This window comes from Pogona vitticeps, chromosome 12 (genome assembly GCF_051106095.1).
Source record: "Pogona vitticeps strain Pit_001003342236 chromosome 12, PviZW2.1, whole genome shotgun sequence".
Lineage (NCBI taxonomy): Eukaryota > Metazoa > Chordata > Lepidosauria > Squamata > Agamidae > Pogona > Pogona vitticeps.
Window position 1 is genome coordinate 24,692,154 of NC_135794.1, and position 18,527 is coordinate 24,710,680.

General features: G+C 45.5%; 1 protein-coding gene across 4 annotated transcripts in view; it reads left to right on the forward strand.

The window, feature by feature from the left end:
- FBN1 (fibrillin 1) overlaps positions 1-15,463 on the forward strand; it is a 146,038-nt gene extending 130,575 nt beyond the window's left edge. For 3 of the 4 annotated variants that reach the window (XM_072982080.2, XM_072982083.2, XM_072982084.2), the window contains 11 exons: positions 1,084-1,215; positions 1,714-1,839; positions 2,927-3,133; positions 4,090-4,215; positions 4,983-5,105; positions 6,159-6,275; positions 6,689-6,817; positions 7,805-7,924; positions 10,850-11,081; positions 11,393-11,570; positions 14,142-15,463. In XM_072982080.2, coding sequence (XP_072838181.2) covers positions 1,084-1,215; positions 1,714-1,839; positions 2,927-3,133; positions 4,090-4,215; positions 4,983-5,105; positions 6,159-6,275; positions 6,689-6,817; positions 7,805-7,924; positions 10,850-11,081; positions 11,393-11,570; positions 14,142-14,531 — 1,880 coding nt within the window. In that variant the 3' untranslated portion in view covers positions 14,532-15,463. Of the gene's footprint in view, positions 1-1,083; positions 1,216-1,713; positions 1,840-2,733; positions 2,804-2,926; positions 3,134-4,089; positions 4,216-4,982; positions 5,106-6,158; positions 6,276-6,688; positions 6,818-7,804; positions 7,925-10,849; positions 11,082-11,392; positions 11,571-14,141 lie in introns of all 4 variants that reach the window. The other variant, XR_013538980.1, reaches the window with a different exon arrangement.
- The last annotated feature ends 3,064 nt before the right edge of the window (positions 15,464-18,527 follow it).

Genomic DNA, 18,527 nt, shown 5'->3' on the forward strand with positions numbered 1-18,527 from the left:
TGGCGATCAGACGGATTGTTGGATACCCCCAACCAAGCTAGAGCTAAATCATCTAAAATCCCTCTTGACTAACTTTCAGATCAGCACTTCCTGTTTTGATTCAATTTGTGAGAAGCAGCTGCTTAATCACAGAGAAAAACAATTTTTTAAAAAAGCGTCTAGGTTCTGAATGTGGCTCTCTTTCTCTAGGTGTCAACAGGAATCAACCCTGTTGCGCTGCCATGTTTTAAAAAGGATTTTGAATAAACTTTGTATCAGAGGGTTTTGATTTATAGCAAATACAAGTCCAGGAGAATTTAATACTTTTCTTCAAAGTTAGGAATATAGATCTGTTCCTCTAATTCCTGTTTGGATGTAATCTTTTAATGACTGAACTGTATTATGCTTGATGAAACACTGTTCTGCTGTTGCAAATTTTAGTGCCATGTATGCAGTGGGTCCAGCCCCAAGCAACGGCTGGTCCTCCAGTGCTTGGCCTGGAATTTCCACCCGACCTAACCTGCTCAGTCAACAGAGAAACATGAGGGGAGGATCTCAGGTCGCTAACCTATGTGTGAGAGAGATCAAGTTCTTCTGTAGTAAAACCTCATTTGTAAAAATAATAATAATAATAACCATCCGGATCACTTTTTCTTAGAAGAAAAAACTCATGACAGAGTAACTCTCTCTCTTTCTCTCTGAGATGGCCACCTCCCACAGAATCACTAAAATAATGAGCGTAGATACTGCTATCCCGGATTCACAGCATAAAAAAAGAAATACTTCAAAATCAAACGTAGGACATTCCATTATATATATTTATTCTTTCTGTTGTACCTCTGACCTTCTAAGTTTCATAGCTGATGTTCAGAGTAAGCTGTGAAAGGCGACATATTAGTTTATCTAAACACATGCTTTCCTTTTTTACTTATAAGGATAAAAACTAGGTTTGTGCAGATTTTGGATTCCAGACCACAAACCTGCCTAGGGAATTTGGTATATCGACATAGTATGTCCCCCCCAAACCCAGATTTTCACAGCTCTCGGAAAACCTGCTTCAGCCTTCCCCTGCTTTTTGTCAGTATGTTCGCCCGATGCTTTCAGATCAGAACGAGTGCGAAGAAGGGATTCACGACTGTGACTCAAAGCAAATGACGTGCAAAAATCTGATCGGCACCTACATGTGCATCTGTGGACCGGGATTCCAGCCTAGGCCAGATGGGGAAGGTTGCACAGGTGAGTGAAGACACGTCCTTCTCTCTAGAAAATAGACTCGTCAAGGCAGGCAGCAAATTCATTTCCAGGAGGAGCGGCTGTTAAGGCAGGTCGGATTGGGTGGCTCTCGGTAACGTGATTTCCCAGCAGGACGATCCCTCTCCCTTCCCATGAACAGATAAAATAAATTCCCAAACCAAGGTCCTGCCCCCGCATAAATGTGTTGATGGAAGTTTTATTCTTCCTCCCTGCATTTTCCTCCTCCTCCCCTCCCCCCACCAATGGAAATGAAATCTGTTTGCACTGTAAAACGATTCCTTTGGATCGCTCCTGAAATTGCTTAGTGGGGCTATTTTATACAATTCAAAGGCCATTATTTCTTAGTGCATTTAAAATTTCTCCCTATAAATATCTATCCTCTTTAGAACCACATGAACAGGTTTACAGTGTGTGTCAGTGAACAGGGAATTAATGTATGTTAACGATATGATTCTGTGACATTTTATTGACCCTATACAGATGAGAATGAATGCCAGAGTAAACCTGGGCTGTGTGAAAACGGACGTTGCATCAACACGCAAGGAAGTTACCGGTGCGAATGCCACGATGGATTCAATGTCAACGAAGCCCAGAATGAATGCATAGGTAAGTATGAGAAGCAGAGAAGGGAAGGGTGGTCTGGAGAAACCAATGATCCATGTTTTGACTACTCGTTTATGGTTTTGCCTGCTTTCGCCTGTTATTTGGCCATAATAAGTCCAACTGACATCCACGGTGTAGCTGTTTCCCTGTTGTGGGAGGCAACTGGGGGTGTTACTGGAGTTGTCCAGGTCACAGGAGAGGAAGAGGCTCTAAGCACAGCTAGGTCTCTTAAATGTTGGTGGTGGAAACGATGGGAAGTCCTGCGCCACCAGACTCGTGGGACTCCTTCAGACATGTGCGTACATCATTAATCCCATAGCCGGTGGAGGCTGAATACAAAGAAAGAACCCCCACAGAAAAGCATTCTGTTTGAGGTTCGTTGGAATGGCATGATGGTTTTAACTGCTGTGATGGCTGTTTCATACATTCAAATGATCTCTTGACATGACAGCCACCCGATGATGGATGTGCCTGGGTGAACTAGCCCTTTCTCAGTAAATGCAGGTGTGTCTCTCCCTGCTCTTTCCCGGCATCCAGCTGACTTCATTGCCCTTCCACACCAGGGGTCCCTCAAGCACGGATGCACATAAGCACACCACATACCCTGTCTCCCTCCTGTCCCAAGCATCTCGGAAAGACGCCCCACCATGGCTGGAATTGTCAGGACGCATTTACAAGGAGGGGCGGATTAAGCGGGTGCATGGACCCCTTCTCTTTGACCTCAGCCAGGCTTAGGTCACTTCTGCTTTTTTTTCCCCAACCATTTTTCGGAAAACCTTTGGACTCTGATGATTCACTTCTTCTCTCCTCCTCCTTCGGGATCCGATCGCAAGGGCCGAGCGCTCGATCCGGGCAGGATTTCCCCTTTACTAACGATCTTTTCTTTCTTTTCCTCAGACGCCTTGTCCTCTTTCTTCTTACTGCCTGGCTCTCCCTCTCCCTGTTGCAACTCACTAACGATGGCTAAGTATGCTCCTCTTTCGTTTACCCTCAAATTCCTTCTCGCCCGGGGCCCTTGCCCAAACCCAGCTCACGGCTGCTGACATTTCCCAAACTAACAAAGGGCCCTTAATTTGCATTTCTTCCGCAGACAACCGAGAGGGCTACTGCTTCACCGAGGTCTTGCAGAGCATGTGTCAGATTGGCTCCAGCAACCGGAACCCCATCACCAAGTCCGAGTGCTGCTGCGATGGGGGGCGAGGGTGGGGCCCCAACTGCGAGATCTGCCCCTTCATGGGCACCGTCGCCTTTAAAAAGCTTTGTCCCCACGGCCGTGGATACACCACCGATGGCGCAGGTACGTCCTTCCGTTTGAACCCCGGGGGGGATCAGGAACATCTCTCCCACCCAATGGAACACTTCCCTGTCGTTTACGGCTTGTACAGCCAGCAAAGGGGCATTAAACCCAGTTGGCAGTTTTTTTGTTGGTTTGTTTGTTTGATGAATGGCCTTGGGAAGGGACGACAGAGAAGCCGGAGGACCCTGAGTTTTTTTCTCTCCACCCACAGTTTCCCCATTAGGAGTCTTAAAAGTGGCTTTTTAGATTCAAGGGGGGGGGGGGAATAGAGGATGCAGAATATAATTTGCCCCTTGTTCTAGTCGGTGGTTCGAGGTCCCAGTTGCTAAACTTGACCATGGAAGCACCCTTTGTGGAGCTTGACCCGCCCCTCTTGGGCTTATTCCTCCTTTCTGCGGGAAGACCATTCGGGACCAGTCTTATTCGGGAGGCTCAGCCGCCCCCCCTCGGCCTCTGGGATCAGCAACGGCAAAGGCCGTATTCCTCGCTTCGGGAGGTGCAGCTTCCGTCCTGCCCTTTTCCTGCCCTGCTGCCTGTTTGGACTCTCAGCCGCAGAGGGTGCCAGCAATGGCCTGAGGGTCAGGGCATGGTCCCAAAGTGCAATTCCCTCCCCCCTTCGCTCGCCCGTCCCCCCCCCCAATTAGAAGGAGGAGAAATTAAGGGCTGTGGCTGTGAAGGCATCACCGGGGACACAAACCAAGTGGAGGGAAAAAGAGAAAAGGCCAGCCCGGGGCAGAACCTGGGAAGGGGACTCCCAACTGGTCCCTTCTTTTAAGGATCCTGGTTTCCTTCCCTTTTCTCAACAAGCTTCCTAAATGGAAGGAGCATGCCTTGATCCATAAATTATATCTGTCTGCTGCGGAAGCACAAGAGTAGCACTGAATCTAGGCATGCTGCTTGTTTTTTCCCCCCACTTCTGTTTTACCTACTCTATCGTCCTATTTACTGAATTGCAGATATTGACGAATGCAAGGTTATTCACGACGTTTGCCGGAACGGGGAGTGTATCAACGAGAGAGGGTCCTACCGATGCCTCTGCAAGGAAGGCTACACCACCGATATCACGGGCACTCTCTGCATAGGTACGCTTTGCCCCTTTTTTTAAGAGGCACATGGAATGGGACACATTTTCGTGTTTATCCTACATGTACACTAGTCCGAGAACAGTGTTTTTTCTAGATGGCTAACAACATTAAAACTTCAAAGTTCGGTAAACAGACATGGGGGGAGGGGGGAGAAAGCAACCTTAAAATTTCACTAGTGTCGCAAATCGGCAATGACGTAAGATTCGCGGCACCCTAAAAACAGCACTGCTGTTCTCTGGTTCAATTTGACGAATTGTGCAAAGTTCTAAAAAGACTGCAGAAAGCAGAAGGTGACCTCAAACCAGGGCATCTGCCGCAAAAGACATTCGGGGTTTGGATAGCCTGTGACTCAAGGCAGCACGGAGAAGGCTTTTTCTCCCGTGGCCTCCCATCATCCCCTGCCTGGACTCTGCAGGGGGGAGTCTTTGAAGATGACCAGGGAGCCCAGGCTGGTACATGTCAGAAAAGGGGAACCTTCAAGTCACTGGATTGCCGCCTGCCGCTTCCCATTTATATACTATCTGCGTGTCTTTGAATTCATGTCTTGGAGGGAAGGCGACATAGAAATGAAATGAGTGCATACACTTTTTGTTCTATCCTGTTCCTGTGTCACGTGGTGGTTGTTTTTTAAAAGAAAAAAAAACAGTCCACGCGAAAGAATGGGACTTTTTTTTTTGCACAAAGATGGTCCCCACTAGTCCCTTTTGCATGCAGTATTCCATAGGGTTCTGTCCTTTTGGATGACCCTTCTGTTTTGTTTTCAGATCTGAATGAGTGCAATCTGTCTCCAAAGCCTTGCAATTTCATCTGCAAAAACACCGAAGGCAGTTACCAGTGCTCGTGTCCCAAGGGGTACATTTTGCAAGAAGACGGAAGGAGCTGCAAAGGTAAGAGCCGCCCGAGGGCAATGACGTCTGGAAGATGGGCCTGGACCTCTCGTCGAGAATGAGTTGACACAGCCATGCCTCAGCGCGGCTTGGGAAAGCCGGGCTACTGATTCTCAGCCCAGCCAGCATGGCTGTTCAACCATGTGAAGAGGCAGTTGAGCGTCTACTAGCTCCTCCTTGGTTCAGGGGTCCAACTGCAGTCCTGCAGTCAAGACTATGCTTGCAGCCTGGGTTTGAACCTAGTGGGATTCAGGTCAGCGGCTTCAAAGTTGACTCAGCCGTCCATCCTTCTGAGGTCGGTAAATGGAGTACCCAATTGGTGTGTCAAACTGCAGTGTGTAAATGTGCAGCCTGCATAATTGTAAACTGAGCAGAGCGTGCTTTAAGCGTTATGGGGTGGTATATAAGTAGCACACTTTGCTTTTTGCTTTGCTTTATGGAGAACAAATTCTTTTCATTAAGTGTGCCAGTGCTTGAGGTAAACCTGAGAGATCAGGTTGGCTTCCTGGACTTGATCGTGCATCAGGACAGATGATGAATATGGGCTGAAACAACCTTGCGTGTGGAAACATCCAAACTAATCAAAGGCATGCATCCGTGCCATGATTTGCTCATCTATATATTTTGTCTTGACAAATAATAGTTTCATGATGCTTGAAAGAACTGGTGGCCTAACCTATTTGTGTGCTTGTGTCATAACACCTGGGCTAGTCTCTTAGGTTCCACCTTATTTTTTTGTTACAATACAAGGCTCATATTGCTTAGAATGGCTACCTCTTTAGACTGCTCTTGTAAACGTTACTGGTGCTGAACTGCTGCAAAAGAAGGCAGTGTTCTCTTTTGAGATGTCAAAGGGGCAGAGAGATTTGCCTGCTGAATAGATTCTGTTCTAGAGTCCCAGAAGAAGGGAAAGGGACTTCTCTTAAAATTAGCCAGGCAGTATTCCTTGGTGCACTTCTTGCCTGGATAGATTTCTGTCTTCCAGCTCCCTTGTAGAGATGATTGGCTGTAGGAGGAGACAAAACTGAAATAAGTTATTTCCTTTCCTTCCAGATCTTGACGAATGCGCCACCAAACAACACAACTGCCAGTTCATTTGTGTCAACACGATGGGAGGCTTCACGTGTAAATGCCCCCCTGGGTTTACTCAGCACCATTCAGCTTGTATTGGTGAGTAAAAAGATGATGAAGGAATTCTGCCCGTTTGTTTCTGGGCTGCACACAGGTAAACAAGGCTGCTAGGGGTGGCCTGGATGCCTGAACACACCCACACGTGTTCAGCACCTGCGGGTTTCAAAGTAACTTTGGGAAGAAGAAAATCCTGTGATGGCCCCAATCCAACATGGCCAAAGAGGGCTGAATACAGCTACCCAATCTGGAGCGTGGTGTAAAAAATCTCCCGTGTGACATCTGGCAGCCGGCCTTGCTTGTAAAACATCATTTTGAGGGGGGAAAAATACATTTTTCATGGGATCTCTGTCCCCGTGGAGCTTTTTGTTGCAGAGGCTCTTCGGCAGCGGCCACGTGGGTGACCCTGGCTGAGCAAACCCACTGACCCCCCTCCCCACCTGTAATTCTTCTAGATAACAACGAATGTGCCACGGACGTCAATCTTTGTGGCTCGAAGGGCATTTGTCAGAACACACCTGGAAGCTTCACCTGCGAATGTCAGCGTGGCTTTGCCCTGGACCAAACGGGTGCCAGCTGTGAAGGTATGCGCGCCGGGTCTGGGTGTCCTGCCGTCCTCTCCTCTGCGCCTCCACAACCCACAGATTCCATTTAAATGTGCATTCGCTCCCGCCTGCCCTGGCCCGGCTGACTTCCCTCTGTGTTGGCTCACCTTCATCCTGTTTCTCATCCTTTCATGTCTTCTGAGCTTGGTGCCACCTCGCAAACCTGATGTTCTGTTTCCCATCCCTTACACCCATTTGCCCGTGAGAGGGACATGTTTGTCCACCTATGTGCTTCAGTCTCTGCCACCACCAATGGATCACGTTTTTCAGATGGTGGTGATGGGAGGTCCTCTGCAATTTGTTCTGAACAGTAATAGTTTTAGGGGACAAACACTGTAGCTCATTAGCAGACAAGCTCTATGGAATCATTTTCTCCAGTCACTCCTGCACCTAAACTTCTCATGGGGATTAATCAGTACACAGAAGCCGCTTTAGACCTGACCTTGGAATGGCTAAACTCATTCTGTTATGTTAAGTTGCCAAAAATCTGGCCTTTCTCATTCGAACCAAGCATTTGCACATGTTTTTGAACTTAGGAGAGGTCCCGAGGTGTCGCCCTCGGTCATGCTATCATAACATGATAAATCAGTGGAGGTGCTATTCATGGGACACATGGAGGGAGGTTAACATTTGGTGCTCTATTTCTTGACAGCTGATTGTAAGAAACAAAGACATCCCTGTGAGCAAATGATGCGTGGAGCTTTGTTGCACTTAAGGTGGAACAGAAGTGCTTCCACAAAGGAAACCCTTCCTGCTGGCTTTAGGAGCGAGTGAGAAGAACAGGCCCCAAAGCAAAGGGTGTTTCCAGTGGAGGAAGGCAGTAGCTCATTGTGAACCACGACAAAAGAAACTTAGATAGTTGTTAACCCCCGTGCTGTGCTTCACGCTTATGGCCACAGATTATCCCTACAGGCTAGAGAAATACTACAAACCCTTCTACCTGTGCTTTGTCCTCCTCCTCCTTAGATGTTGATGAGTGTGATGGAAACCATCGTTGCCAGCATGGTTGCCAGAATATAATTGGGGGCTACAGGTGCAGCTGTCCGCAAGGATATCTCCAGCATTACCAGTGGAACCAGTGTGTGGGTAAGAGCCCTTCCTCATTCTCTGTGCAGACAAAGCTATTGCTGTGTTAACGCTAAGATTTCAGCGTTGTGGATGACGTTCTGAAACTCGGCCGAGTCGGTTCAGAGACGAACGCTTATGTATCGTCATTGAAAAGGGAACAACGGGAAGGAAGTCCTTACAGTGACCTAGAATTGAGAGCCAGGGCCTGGATTCAACTGGAAAACCTCTGCTTGTAATTATTTATGTCACTCGGTCTTTAGCTGTGATTTCAGGCAATGTTCTTTCTGTCCTCGGAGAAACCATTCTGACGGAATGAAACTTTTTATGTGGATTAAACCACTGCCAAAGTAATTTTAACACTGCAGTTAGAAAGACAGGATCCCTCTCCCCAATTCTGCCTGGGCTACAGAGTGCAGGGGTTGTTTGCAAACCCTTTAAAGAACTGTCTGGTAGGGTGAACGTGGAGCCGCTCAGGTGCCTCCTGCAGGTAGAGAAAGACACTTTACCGGGAGGCCCCGACAGAGCAGGCTCTGGCAGAACGAGTCCTCCTTTTATTTTAATCATACCTTTGCTGTTTTAATATCAGAACATTGATGGACCTGCCACTTCAAGGAAATATTTTAAAGGCTTGCTTATTATGCTGGGTGTCTCCATTTAAAGTTTCCATTGTCAATATGCCTCTTGATTTTTAGATATTAATTTTCTCAGCCTCAGCCTAAATTGTTGTGGAACTTACGAGTGACATTGCACAAATACAAGCAGATCTGTCAACAGCCAACACTTAAATATCTGTCAGGGGGAGAAATTGCTTTCCTGGAGCTTGACACCAAACCCACAACTGTTTCTTATCCTTCATTTGTCCCAAGTACCCTTTTCTTTCTCTCTCTCTCTCTTTCTTTTTCTTTTTTTCTTTCTTTCAAGAACAAATAAATTAATCTGTTGAAATGCAAAGTGGGTTTGTTCTTTGGCCAGTCTTTAGTGGTGATCTGTGCCTTTGCAGCTTTGCCAATAAAGTTACTCACGGAGAAACTTACTAATCACTTCAAGTGTAGGGCAGGAAGGATTACTCTCCATAGTTATGGGAAACTAAATATGTGCAATGCAGCCTGCATGTCCCATCACCCATTTCCCTCCCCCCCCCAAAAAAAAACCAAAAACTCAGTGAAGGTTTTTTCCTGGTATCTAAATGAACGAGTCCATTTGAGCTGGAGTCCATTCCATGGAGAGATGGGCCGTGACCGAAACCAAGAGAAGGAACCCCTGCGTTTGGCATGGTTTACCTTCCAAGGCCTATAAAAATGCCTTTCCTTGTCATCATGGTGCTGCTCTAAGGGAGGTCTCTGGTTTTAATTATGCTTAAGAAAACTTCCTGACATTTTTACACCATCCTCCACTGGGAATGTAGATGTTTCGGCTCTGACAGTTGCTCAAAAATGTTTCTTGCTTTTTGGAAAGATGGGATGAAGGAAGGAGACATCTGATGTAAATTTTCGAAAACGTTAATTTGCCCTTCCTTAAAGCTGTTGTGGTTCCATAATTGTTAGGAACGGGGTTGGGGGGAGCCCCAATACGCCCTTCCTTATAAGTGAAGCCCAAGTTGTCTCCCGGAGGGTGTTGCCAGGCTAGCAAAGGCAGCGGTGCAGATTCGGGGGGGGGGCGCCTCCAGCTGGACACTCAATGAGCAGCAGAGGATGGGAGCAGTTGGAGACTGCGCTGGGCTTACTCGCATGGTCCCGCTGAGCTTAAGCCTGGTGGTCATTGTCTTATTTTTTTTTTCTTCCTTAACTTTATAAAAGAGGCAGTCAAGGTTTCTTGACCCTTGGTTGCATTAACATTAGAAATACAAACATAGCTTCTCTAGTTGCTGTGATGGTGCTCACTGCCCTCACCTTCAGAGACTTTTAACCTAAATTAGATTGAGGAGGCATCGCATTGCAGAGGAGAGACCGGACGAGCCCTCCCTCCCTGGTTCAGATCTCACTCACCTCTGCCACAAGCGCATGAAGTGGCCGTAGGCAGGCTGCCACCTTTCAGCTTCACAGCAAGGGGAGGGTCATAATGCTACGCTCCTGCCCCTTCTTATTAAATTACTTTCATCTCCTTGAAACCTCCTGACATCATCCCAGAATAGGGATAGAAGACAACTTAGAAAAACAGATTTCTAACAAAGCAGAGCGGAGAGCTGAGCAGCATCTTGTGCATCAGTTCTGCCACAAACGTTTTGGCAAACCTGCCGGTGTTGCATCCTGTGTCCGTCTCAGATACACTGCAGCCTCAGATATTTTGCAAATACAGTCAACAGATTAAGACTTTTGTAAAAATGGGTGGTCTCTTCTGAGTAAGGCGTCCTAAACGAATAGCGCCAATGCAGTATTTTCTCTAACTCAGTCAAAATTGTCTTGTGAGCACTCACTTAAGGCAAATCTGTAATTAGCCATATTGCATGAAGAATGAGTAATGAATCATGTTTTGCAAATCACGATGTGCATTAGTCAATTAATTTGGTCATTTATTAACTCAATTCTTTTTTTGCTTTCCTATTATAAAGAATAATTTTCAGAAGTTTGGCTGTCAGAACAATCTAATTGCCTGTTGAGTGAAAGCACGTTCAGTTGTGTCGAAATGATTGTGAATATTCATGCGCGCCCCTAGACTCAGGCAAAGCATAAGAGCAACAAATTGATCTAGGCTTGACTGACAGAAGGCCCATAGCTTCAAATTTGGTGGGGGACCCATAATCCTTTAGTTCAGAGGACCCTTATGAGTTCCCGTGGGATGTTTGCCTCCCTGTTCTTTTGACCAGCACCCTCTCCCCCCCGGCCCGCCCCCTGCCACCTGTGGCGATGGCTTGCTTGGGTCCGACAGAGCTTGTGTCGGTGGCTGGCTTTCCTAAGATGCTCAGAGAATGGGCGTGTAATTAATTCCCTTGGCTTCTTTTCCCAGATGAGAACGAATGCCTCAGCGCCCATGTCTGCGGTGGAGCGTCTTGCCATAACACTCTGGGCAGTTACAAGTGCATGTGTCCGGCCGGGTATCATTTTGAGCAGTTCACGGGAGCGTGCCAAGACGTCAACGAGTGTGGCTCTTCACAAGCTCCGTGCAGTTACGGGTGCTCGAACACGGAAGGCGGTTACGTCTGCGGCTGCCCGCCGGGGTACTTCCGAATAGGACAAGGGTAAGAGAAACTGGGCCTGAATCCAGTCTTGTGGACAGTCCAGATGGCTTGCGTTCAGATCATTGCCTCTCGCTGTGTTTGCTTAGCCAACGCATCTGAAAGCAGTTTAGATTTCGCTTTTTATGTAAACGTTGTACCCTTTGTGTACAAAGGGTACAAAACGGCCCAGACCACATCAACACAGAGGCAAGCCTAGCTGCGCGTTTCCTTCAGGAATTTTAATGGAAGAGATTTAAATGTCTTGGTACTACTGCAGACGATGGTACAAAGAGCGCTGGGGTTGACTTTCTCCTGTCCTTCTGATTTCGTAGACATTGTGTTTCCGGGATGGGTCTGGGCAAAGGCCACGGACAGGACCTCTCAGTCAGCGGTGAAGTTGATGACAACTCGTTATCTCCAGAAGCTTGCTATGACTGTAAAATCAACGGCTATCCTAAGAGGGGCAGGAAACGGCGAAGCACCAATGAAACAGAGGCACTCGACGCAGAGGTAACGTCCTCGTTGAGCTTCCTTGTCTTGGGGTGGTGGGGCTTCGTTAGCTTCCCAAGAGCCTTTGCGAGCCGGGTCCTTGGCTTACCTACCTTCCTAATGCGGATTCCTGTGGGCCGACGCCATTGCTTAAAATCGAGGTGACTCCTATGTCTTTTGAGTGTGACTCCCTATGAACGGGAGTCCCAAGGCGTGCTTTGTGAGGCAAGATCATGATAGACTGCTTTGACTTGTAAATGGTAAATGGCACCTCCTTGTGAAATTCCTCTATTGGGACCTTTTCTCTTGCTCTGCTTTTCTGACTGGCCTTGGGTGGAGTTATAAGATAAAGGGGAAACCCGAGAGAGAGCTGCCCATTTCTGGTCTTTGGCTCACATTGAGCTCTGCCCTACGGCAGGGATTTCTAAGTTAACGGAGCAAATTAAATGCCTTAATATTACTACAGATATTGTTGAGAGTGCCTTACAATGAATCAAACAACGGGTCCATCTGACCTCTATAAGACATAGTATAGATGGCACAGGTTTTTATGTTTGTCCAGGTGCCGAGTCAGAGGTTTACTGCTGTGTGATCATGTGGAGGCAGGAGCCCATCGGCACAAATCCAAAGCGGTAGATTATTTTTGCTGCGGTGTGCAAAAACACATGTCCCATGAAATCAATGCCTCTTTCAGCCGTGGCTCTCGGAAGAGAGAGGAAATGGGGGCTCGGATGCCGTGCCCTTTATCCGCGGGGTTCTTCTGAAGTCATTGCCGATGGTTCAGAGGAGTCGGCTTTCGTAGGTTTTCACTGACACACTCATTTTTGGTGTCATGTCGGCACTGAGGTTTGGAGCGCCCACCGGCTTTGCAGTGAGAAAGGTCCTCCTATAAAATTTGCATGCAGGACAGCACTTCCGAAGTTGTGTGTTATGGTCATTGTTTTCAAGAACCAGTGCTTTTGGTAAAAGTATGTGCAGTTGGGCTGCGTCTACCCAAATATCTGTTGGGGATACTGACTCAGCCAGGACTGCAAGCTTCCCCCTCCCCCCAATCCCTCCCTTGCTTTGCTAACAGCTTCATTTTTTGGAAGGTGGAAGAAGTGACAAAAAGATCAGCTGTCTTGGAATTGGTCTGAACTAAAAGGGAAGAACCGGTCAACGAGGAGGAAATAGTGGGAACTTTGGGTGGAAGTTAATTCTTTGGAATGAGTTATTCTGAGAAAAGAGAAGGCTAAGAATGGTATAATGTGCTCTCTGAGCTTTAGGAAAGCTGATCAGAAGCAGCCTGAGGGAACACAGGATGAGATCCCATGGTCAGAAATACTCCGAGAGAAGGGAGTCCGTGGCTGATGGAAATTTCTTAAAGGCGAGATTCTGAGAAAGGAAAGGGGAAGGATCGGCTGCGTAATGATCTTTCTGAAGAACTACTGTATGTCTTAAAAGAGAAATATATAAGAAATGGAAGGGGAGGCAACTCACCAAGGAAGGGAGCAAAGGAGTAGCCAGTGTGTGTGGACCACAAAGTTCAAATGAGCTCAGACTAACTAACAAAAGAGATTAAAAATAGCAAAAAGAGGTTTTTCAGCTATTCTACAGGGAAGAAGAACAAGGACAGAGCAGGTGCAATGCATGAGGAAGATGGAGCATTACTGAAAGTGGGCAGAGAGAAGGCAGAACTGCTGAAACCCTGCTTGGCTTCCACTTTCTCCTGAAACAGCCCACAGGCAGGCGCAAGTGGCGTGAAGGAGGGAGTGAGAGGGCTGCTGCCCAGGATAGAGAAAAGCATCGCGAAAAGAACATTTAACTTCTTTAAAACAATTCAGGTCACCAGGGTCATGTGAACTGCATCCAAGAGTACAAAAAGACCTTGGAGGGTGCAACTGTAGAGCCTCTGTCCTACAGTCTTTGAGGATTCTTGGAGAACGGGTGAGGTGCTTGAGGATTAGAGGTGAATAGCTGTTAACTTCCGTGTTCAAACAGAAGTGGTAGAACATGTCATAAAACAAGTCAGTCTAAGCAATGTTCTTAGAAAAGAACACTGTGATTTCTAAGACCCAGTGTGGGTTTCTAAAAAACAAGTCATACCAGAATAATCTTGTCTCTTTTCTGGATAGTGGCACAAGCTCAATAGATGGGGGGAATGCTGTAGGCATAGTGCATCTTGATTTCAGCAGGACTTTCGAGAAGGCCCCCTGTGATATTCTTGTGGACAAGCTGGTCGTAGGTGGACTAGACGATGCAATTGTTAGATGGAGTTGTGGCTGGTTGACAGGCCAAACCCAAAGAGTATGTCAAGTATTTCTTTTGGGGTGCGCTGAGCAAAGCAGGATTACAACCAGCCTCCAAGGTCCTCGCAGAGAAGAAAAAACACGAGAACAGCTTCTTCCTTAAAGCTTATATTACATATGTACAGTCTTCACAAAATACTCCAGCAGCATGTTGTCTAGCCAATCTCCAAACTCTCCACCCCACATGTATGTGCCTCTGTATCTTACCAATTGCTTGATTGCTGGAGGATGATTATTATGCATGCCCACACTTCTTTTTAAAAAAATCAAGAAGGGAACGTTTAAAGCATCTGTTCTTTTGCAGGATCAGCCCGAGATGGAGGCAGCTGTTAACCTCGAGAGCTGGGATGCTGAAAAACCAGCTATCCTTTCTTTCAACATCTCTGAACTTAATAATAAAGATCGCATCTTGAAACTGATCCCTGCTCTCACAACACTGACAAATCACAACCGATATTTAATAGACCACGGGAATGAAGGTGGTTTCTTTAGGATAAACCAGAAAGACGGAATCAGCTTCCTCCACTTAACGAAGAAGAGGCCCATGCCGGGAACCTATTCGTTACAGATCAGTAGTATCCCACTCTATAAAAAGAAGGAACTCAACCACCTTGAAGACAAACATGACAAAGACTACCTCAGTGGTGAGCTAGGAGACAGCCTGAAAATGAGAATTGAAATTTTGCTTCATTAATTCACCATCCAGAGACCAAATAAATCCAATAGAGCCAAAGATAGCTAAAGCCGAGACTTGAATGTTTCCCTTTCCCAGTAAGGTTGCTCCATACCCCACAGGTACAGCCCTTCACGAATACATTGGAACGTGTGAGCACAACGCCGTTTTGACCTAAAGCAAGGTACAAGAAGGAAGCTGTACGTACGTTCACAGCAACTACTTTCCCAGGCGCTTCTGGTAAGTGTAGCGATCTCGATATGCTGAATCTTGAAGACTGGGACTGCTGTCGGAAGTTTGTCCACAGGTGCCGGAGCAAAAACTCTCCCAGCAGTGATGCAAGAATGCAACTTCCATCTGCGGATTCTCTCTCTCTCTCCCTCTTTTTTTAAAAAAAGGATCTTAAAACTTGCTTCTCCAGCTACATCTTACTAGGTCAGCCGTTTGCGATATCCATTTGGTGCTAGAAAAATGTCCATCCTAGATTTTATAAATGCACTGTAATATATACACGATTTAGAAGCCAAAGAAAGTGCAATTACTCAGTTCTAAATACAGCAATCAACCAAAGTTTAGCTCAATAGTTTATCTCAGTTATACCTATAATACAATACATGTAAATTAAGTGTGTGTATACTGTAACCAAACTATTTTTATCCATGAAGCATTTGTAAACTAGATTTAAAACACCCTTAAATGGTGAGGGTTTATAATGGTGCTTATACGACCAACTACTCAACTGTATACACAAATTTGGTGATGAAATTTCTGTGACAATCAAAAATGCACTGAGGTCAGTGGGGATCAATAAACATTATCAGAAGTTGCATGATGCTGTGCCATCCACCGATAACGCCATGACAATGTAACACATGTCAAAATCACCTACATGATTCACATCAAGAAGGGTTCAGTGTCAAACGTCACAATAAAACAGTTCTTTTTTTAGTTCACTTTGTGGCTTCCTGTTCTTGCCCTGAATCAACACCAACAACATTCAAGTCTGCTCTAGGCGGGGCAACTTGTGTCCAACATATCTGCAGGATCACTGATGTTTTTGCACACTTCATCCACACCACCTCCAGTGAGATCTTTGAAAATCTTAACAGTTATATTCCGAGTCAAACTGAATAACACAAGCTACAAAACCCATCCTTCACAGTTCACATGGGGGTGGGATCAAGGGAAAGAGTGAATTAACAAATAACAAAAGAAAAATAACTTGTACGCTTATAAATCTTTGCAAATGCAGCAGAAAATAATCATTTGACATTGAAACGCAACATAATTATTGACTTACCTTTGTCCCAGATATTGGCAAAGATAAAAACAGTCTCACCATAATGGAAAATTAGCATAGTCTATGCCTATGTTTTCTTCAAAACATGTTGAGAACCAAATAATGATTGCTGTTGGAGTATTATGTATGTTGAAATAATAATTGTAGAATAGTTTCCCTTCACATTTATTAGAAACATGTTGTGATTTGCTGTTTTAATAGCAGCATGAACCTCTGTGTAAAAAGTTATTTTTGATGTTCTATCCCTGATTCTGAAGTAAGATGTCAGTGTTCTTAGAGTGGCCCAGATTCTCAACCTCCATGACTTTTTTTTTTTTTTGCATATGGTCTTGATTCTACGGTTGCTTCACCCTCTTCCCAGGTCCTAAAAGCATCCTTACTAGTCCTTCCAGATTTCTGTAGATATTCTACCATAGTCTTCTAAAGTCTGAAAGGTAAGATCAAATCACGGGGACATGACCAAAATAAGAATCCAAATGGTTAATGCTGGTCTTATTTTGCAAATTCCATCGTCATGAAAGGAACAAGAACGAAAACACCCTCCTTCCGCACACTCAACTCCTCCTATTGAGTGGAACCAGCAGGAAAAGATGACCTGCGGTTTCCTTGTTGCAGGTGCACACATGAATGTTAACAGCGTTTAGAGATTCTGGATGTGTGACTTCAGAAGTCAATAGCCCTACGCATGCGTTCAACACGCTTAGGTTGAAAGGGCTGGCGTTGGGCTGGGCTGGTGGCCTCCCTCCTAGGCTACCTGGATTGAGCAGAAAGGTCCCCGGGGAGATGTTGTGGCTGTGTTCTGCCGTGGTTATGATTTGCCAGCACAAACGAGGCTCTGTGGTGGATTGCCAGGATACTGTAACAGAATTCAGTGCTCCCATCCAGTTAGATGACTTCATACTGGTTTCATGGAGTGACAATTTAGTGTGGGAGGGATAAGGAAGACATTGCTGTCCTCTGTTCTCTGTTTCACAGTACAGTGAGATAGAAGCCTCTATCTATTTTGACATGAAAAATGTTTTACAAGTTTTTGCAGTTCCAAGACTGTGAAAGTGTTGGCATGTCTCCTTTGGTAAAGATGAAGGGAACACCAGTGGTGTTTGTTGTGGTCAGTTAGGGCATGTCCAAAATTGAAGTTTTCAAGGGTACTTCCCCCCCCCTTCCTTACACAAAACCCCACACTAATGTATGATAGATTTCATTCTACTCACGTTACCTGTCCCAAGGACTCTACATCCTGTAAGTAGGAGCACTGGCTCACATGAAAGCTTGTTTGGTGCTCTGTGGCTTCCATTTAATTTTATGGGACAAAGTAAGTTTGTGTAATAGAGTTCTAGCTTCCCAACTCTGAGCTTTACAGGGACACATAGGTTGAGATCCAGTAATAAATCACAACTGGAGTAGCCACATGGAATCAGTGGAACTTGATGGCTTTAAAAAAAAAAACATTTTACATGGTTTTAATTATTCAATATATTTTAATGAGTTTTATGGTGTAATTTTTTTAATGCGTAACTTACATTTTTAATGACATTATTTTTAGTACTGTGAGCCACCTTGCATCACCTTATTGGGAGAAAGGCAGACTGTAAATGAGAGAAAAAACAGAAACAGAGGCAGCTCACCAAATCCCCATTGATTCAATGGGCCTGCACTAGTTGTGACTTATTACTGGATTTCAGCCATATAGCTTTCCCACAAACTGTATATCATTGCTGGCACATAAGTCAGTTTATAACAAAGGAAGCCAGTTGAGCATATATAGTACAAAGTTTAAGAAAACAGAATGTGCTGTGATGAAATGGCTAACCGTCGGAGGGAAAAGACGTTTTGTTCCCTGGAGATTCACAAAATTGCTTACCAAGCAGAGAGTTCATTACATTTTTTCCCCTAAGCCAATGTTTTGCAAGTGAATCTCCTACAAATATGAAAATATCTTGGCAAAATATGCTTGGCTTTATGATTTAACTGAAGTCATAACAAAATACATTTGTCAGTATTCATTTAGGATAGATATTCTTCAGTGTAAGGTATAGTGCTGGGTTCAATATTAAATATATTTTCAGTATGAAAACCCTCCTTTCCACAGTGTCTTTTCCCAGCAAATGCTTGCTCTGTCAAAGACGACTAGAATGTTTGTAATGATTGCCATTGATTAAGGCTATACATAGAGTCTTTTCTTTAGCACTGCAGCTCCTGTAAAGGTCAACTGCTATTTACTAGTTGTTGTTGTTGGTTGTTGTTTTTAATTTTTGTACTAGCAGACACCACCAAAGTGGCTCACCAGAGTGTGTTCTGAAAACTGCACTCTGTAGAAAGCCCTTCTGTGGGCTCTTTCCTTCTGTGGGACACCTGCCGCCATCACCCTTCAACGAGTCTGTCAACTTCGTCAGATCCAAGCACCAAATGGATGTACTGATAAACAGATGCTCTCACCTGACCCAGGCTTCTGGTAGTGCGGGAGGCTCACCTGACTGATTTTAGAACAAACTGTGCACCAAGGTAGAATCATAACACCCGTGGAGTTGAGAGGGGCCTCTAAGGCCGTTGAGGCCAACCTCCCGCTCAAGGCAGGGATCCCAGTCCAAGCAGATGGGACAGCTGGTGGTCCAGTTTTTCTCTTGACCAACTCTTGGGGTCTTAGTTCACTGGGAAATTGTAATGCAACCGATCTGTAAATCAGTTGTTCCCTTTGCCAATCATGCCAATCTCCTGGC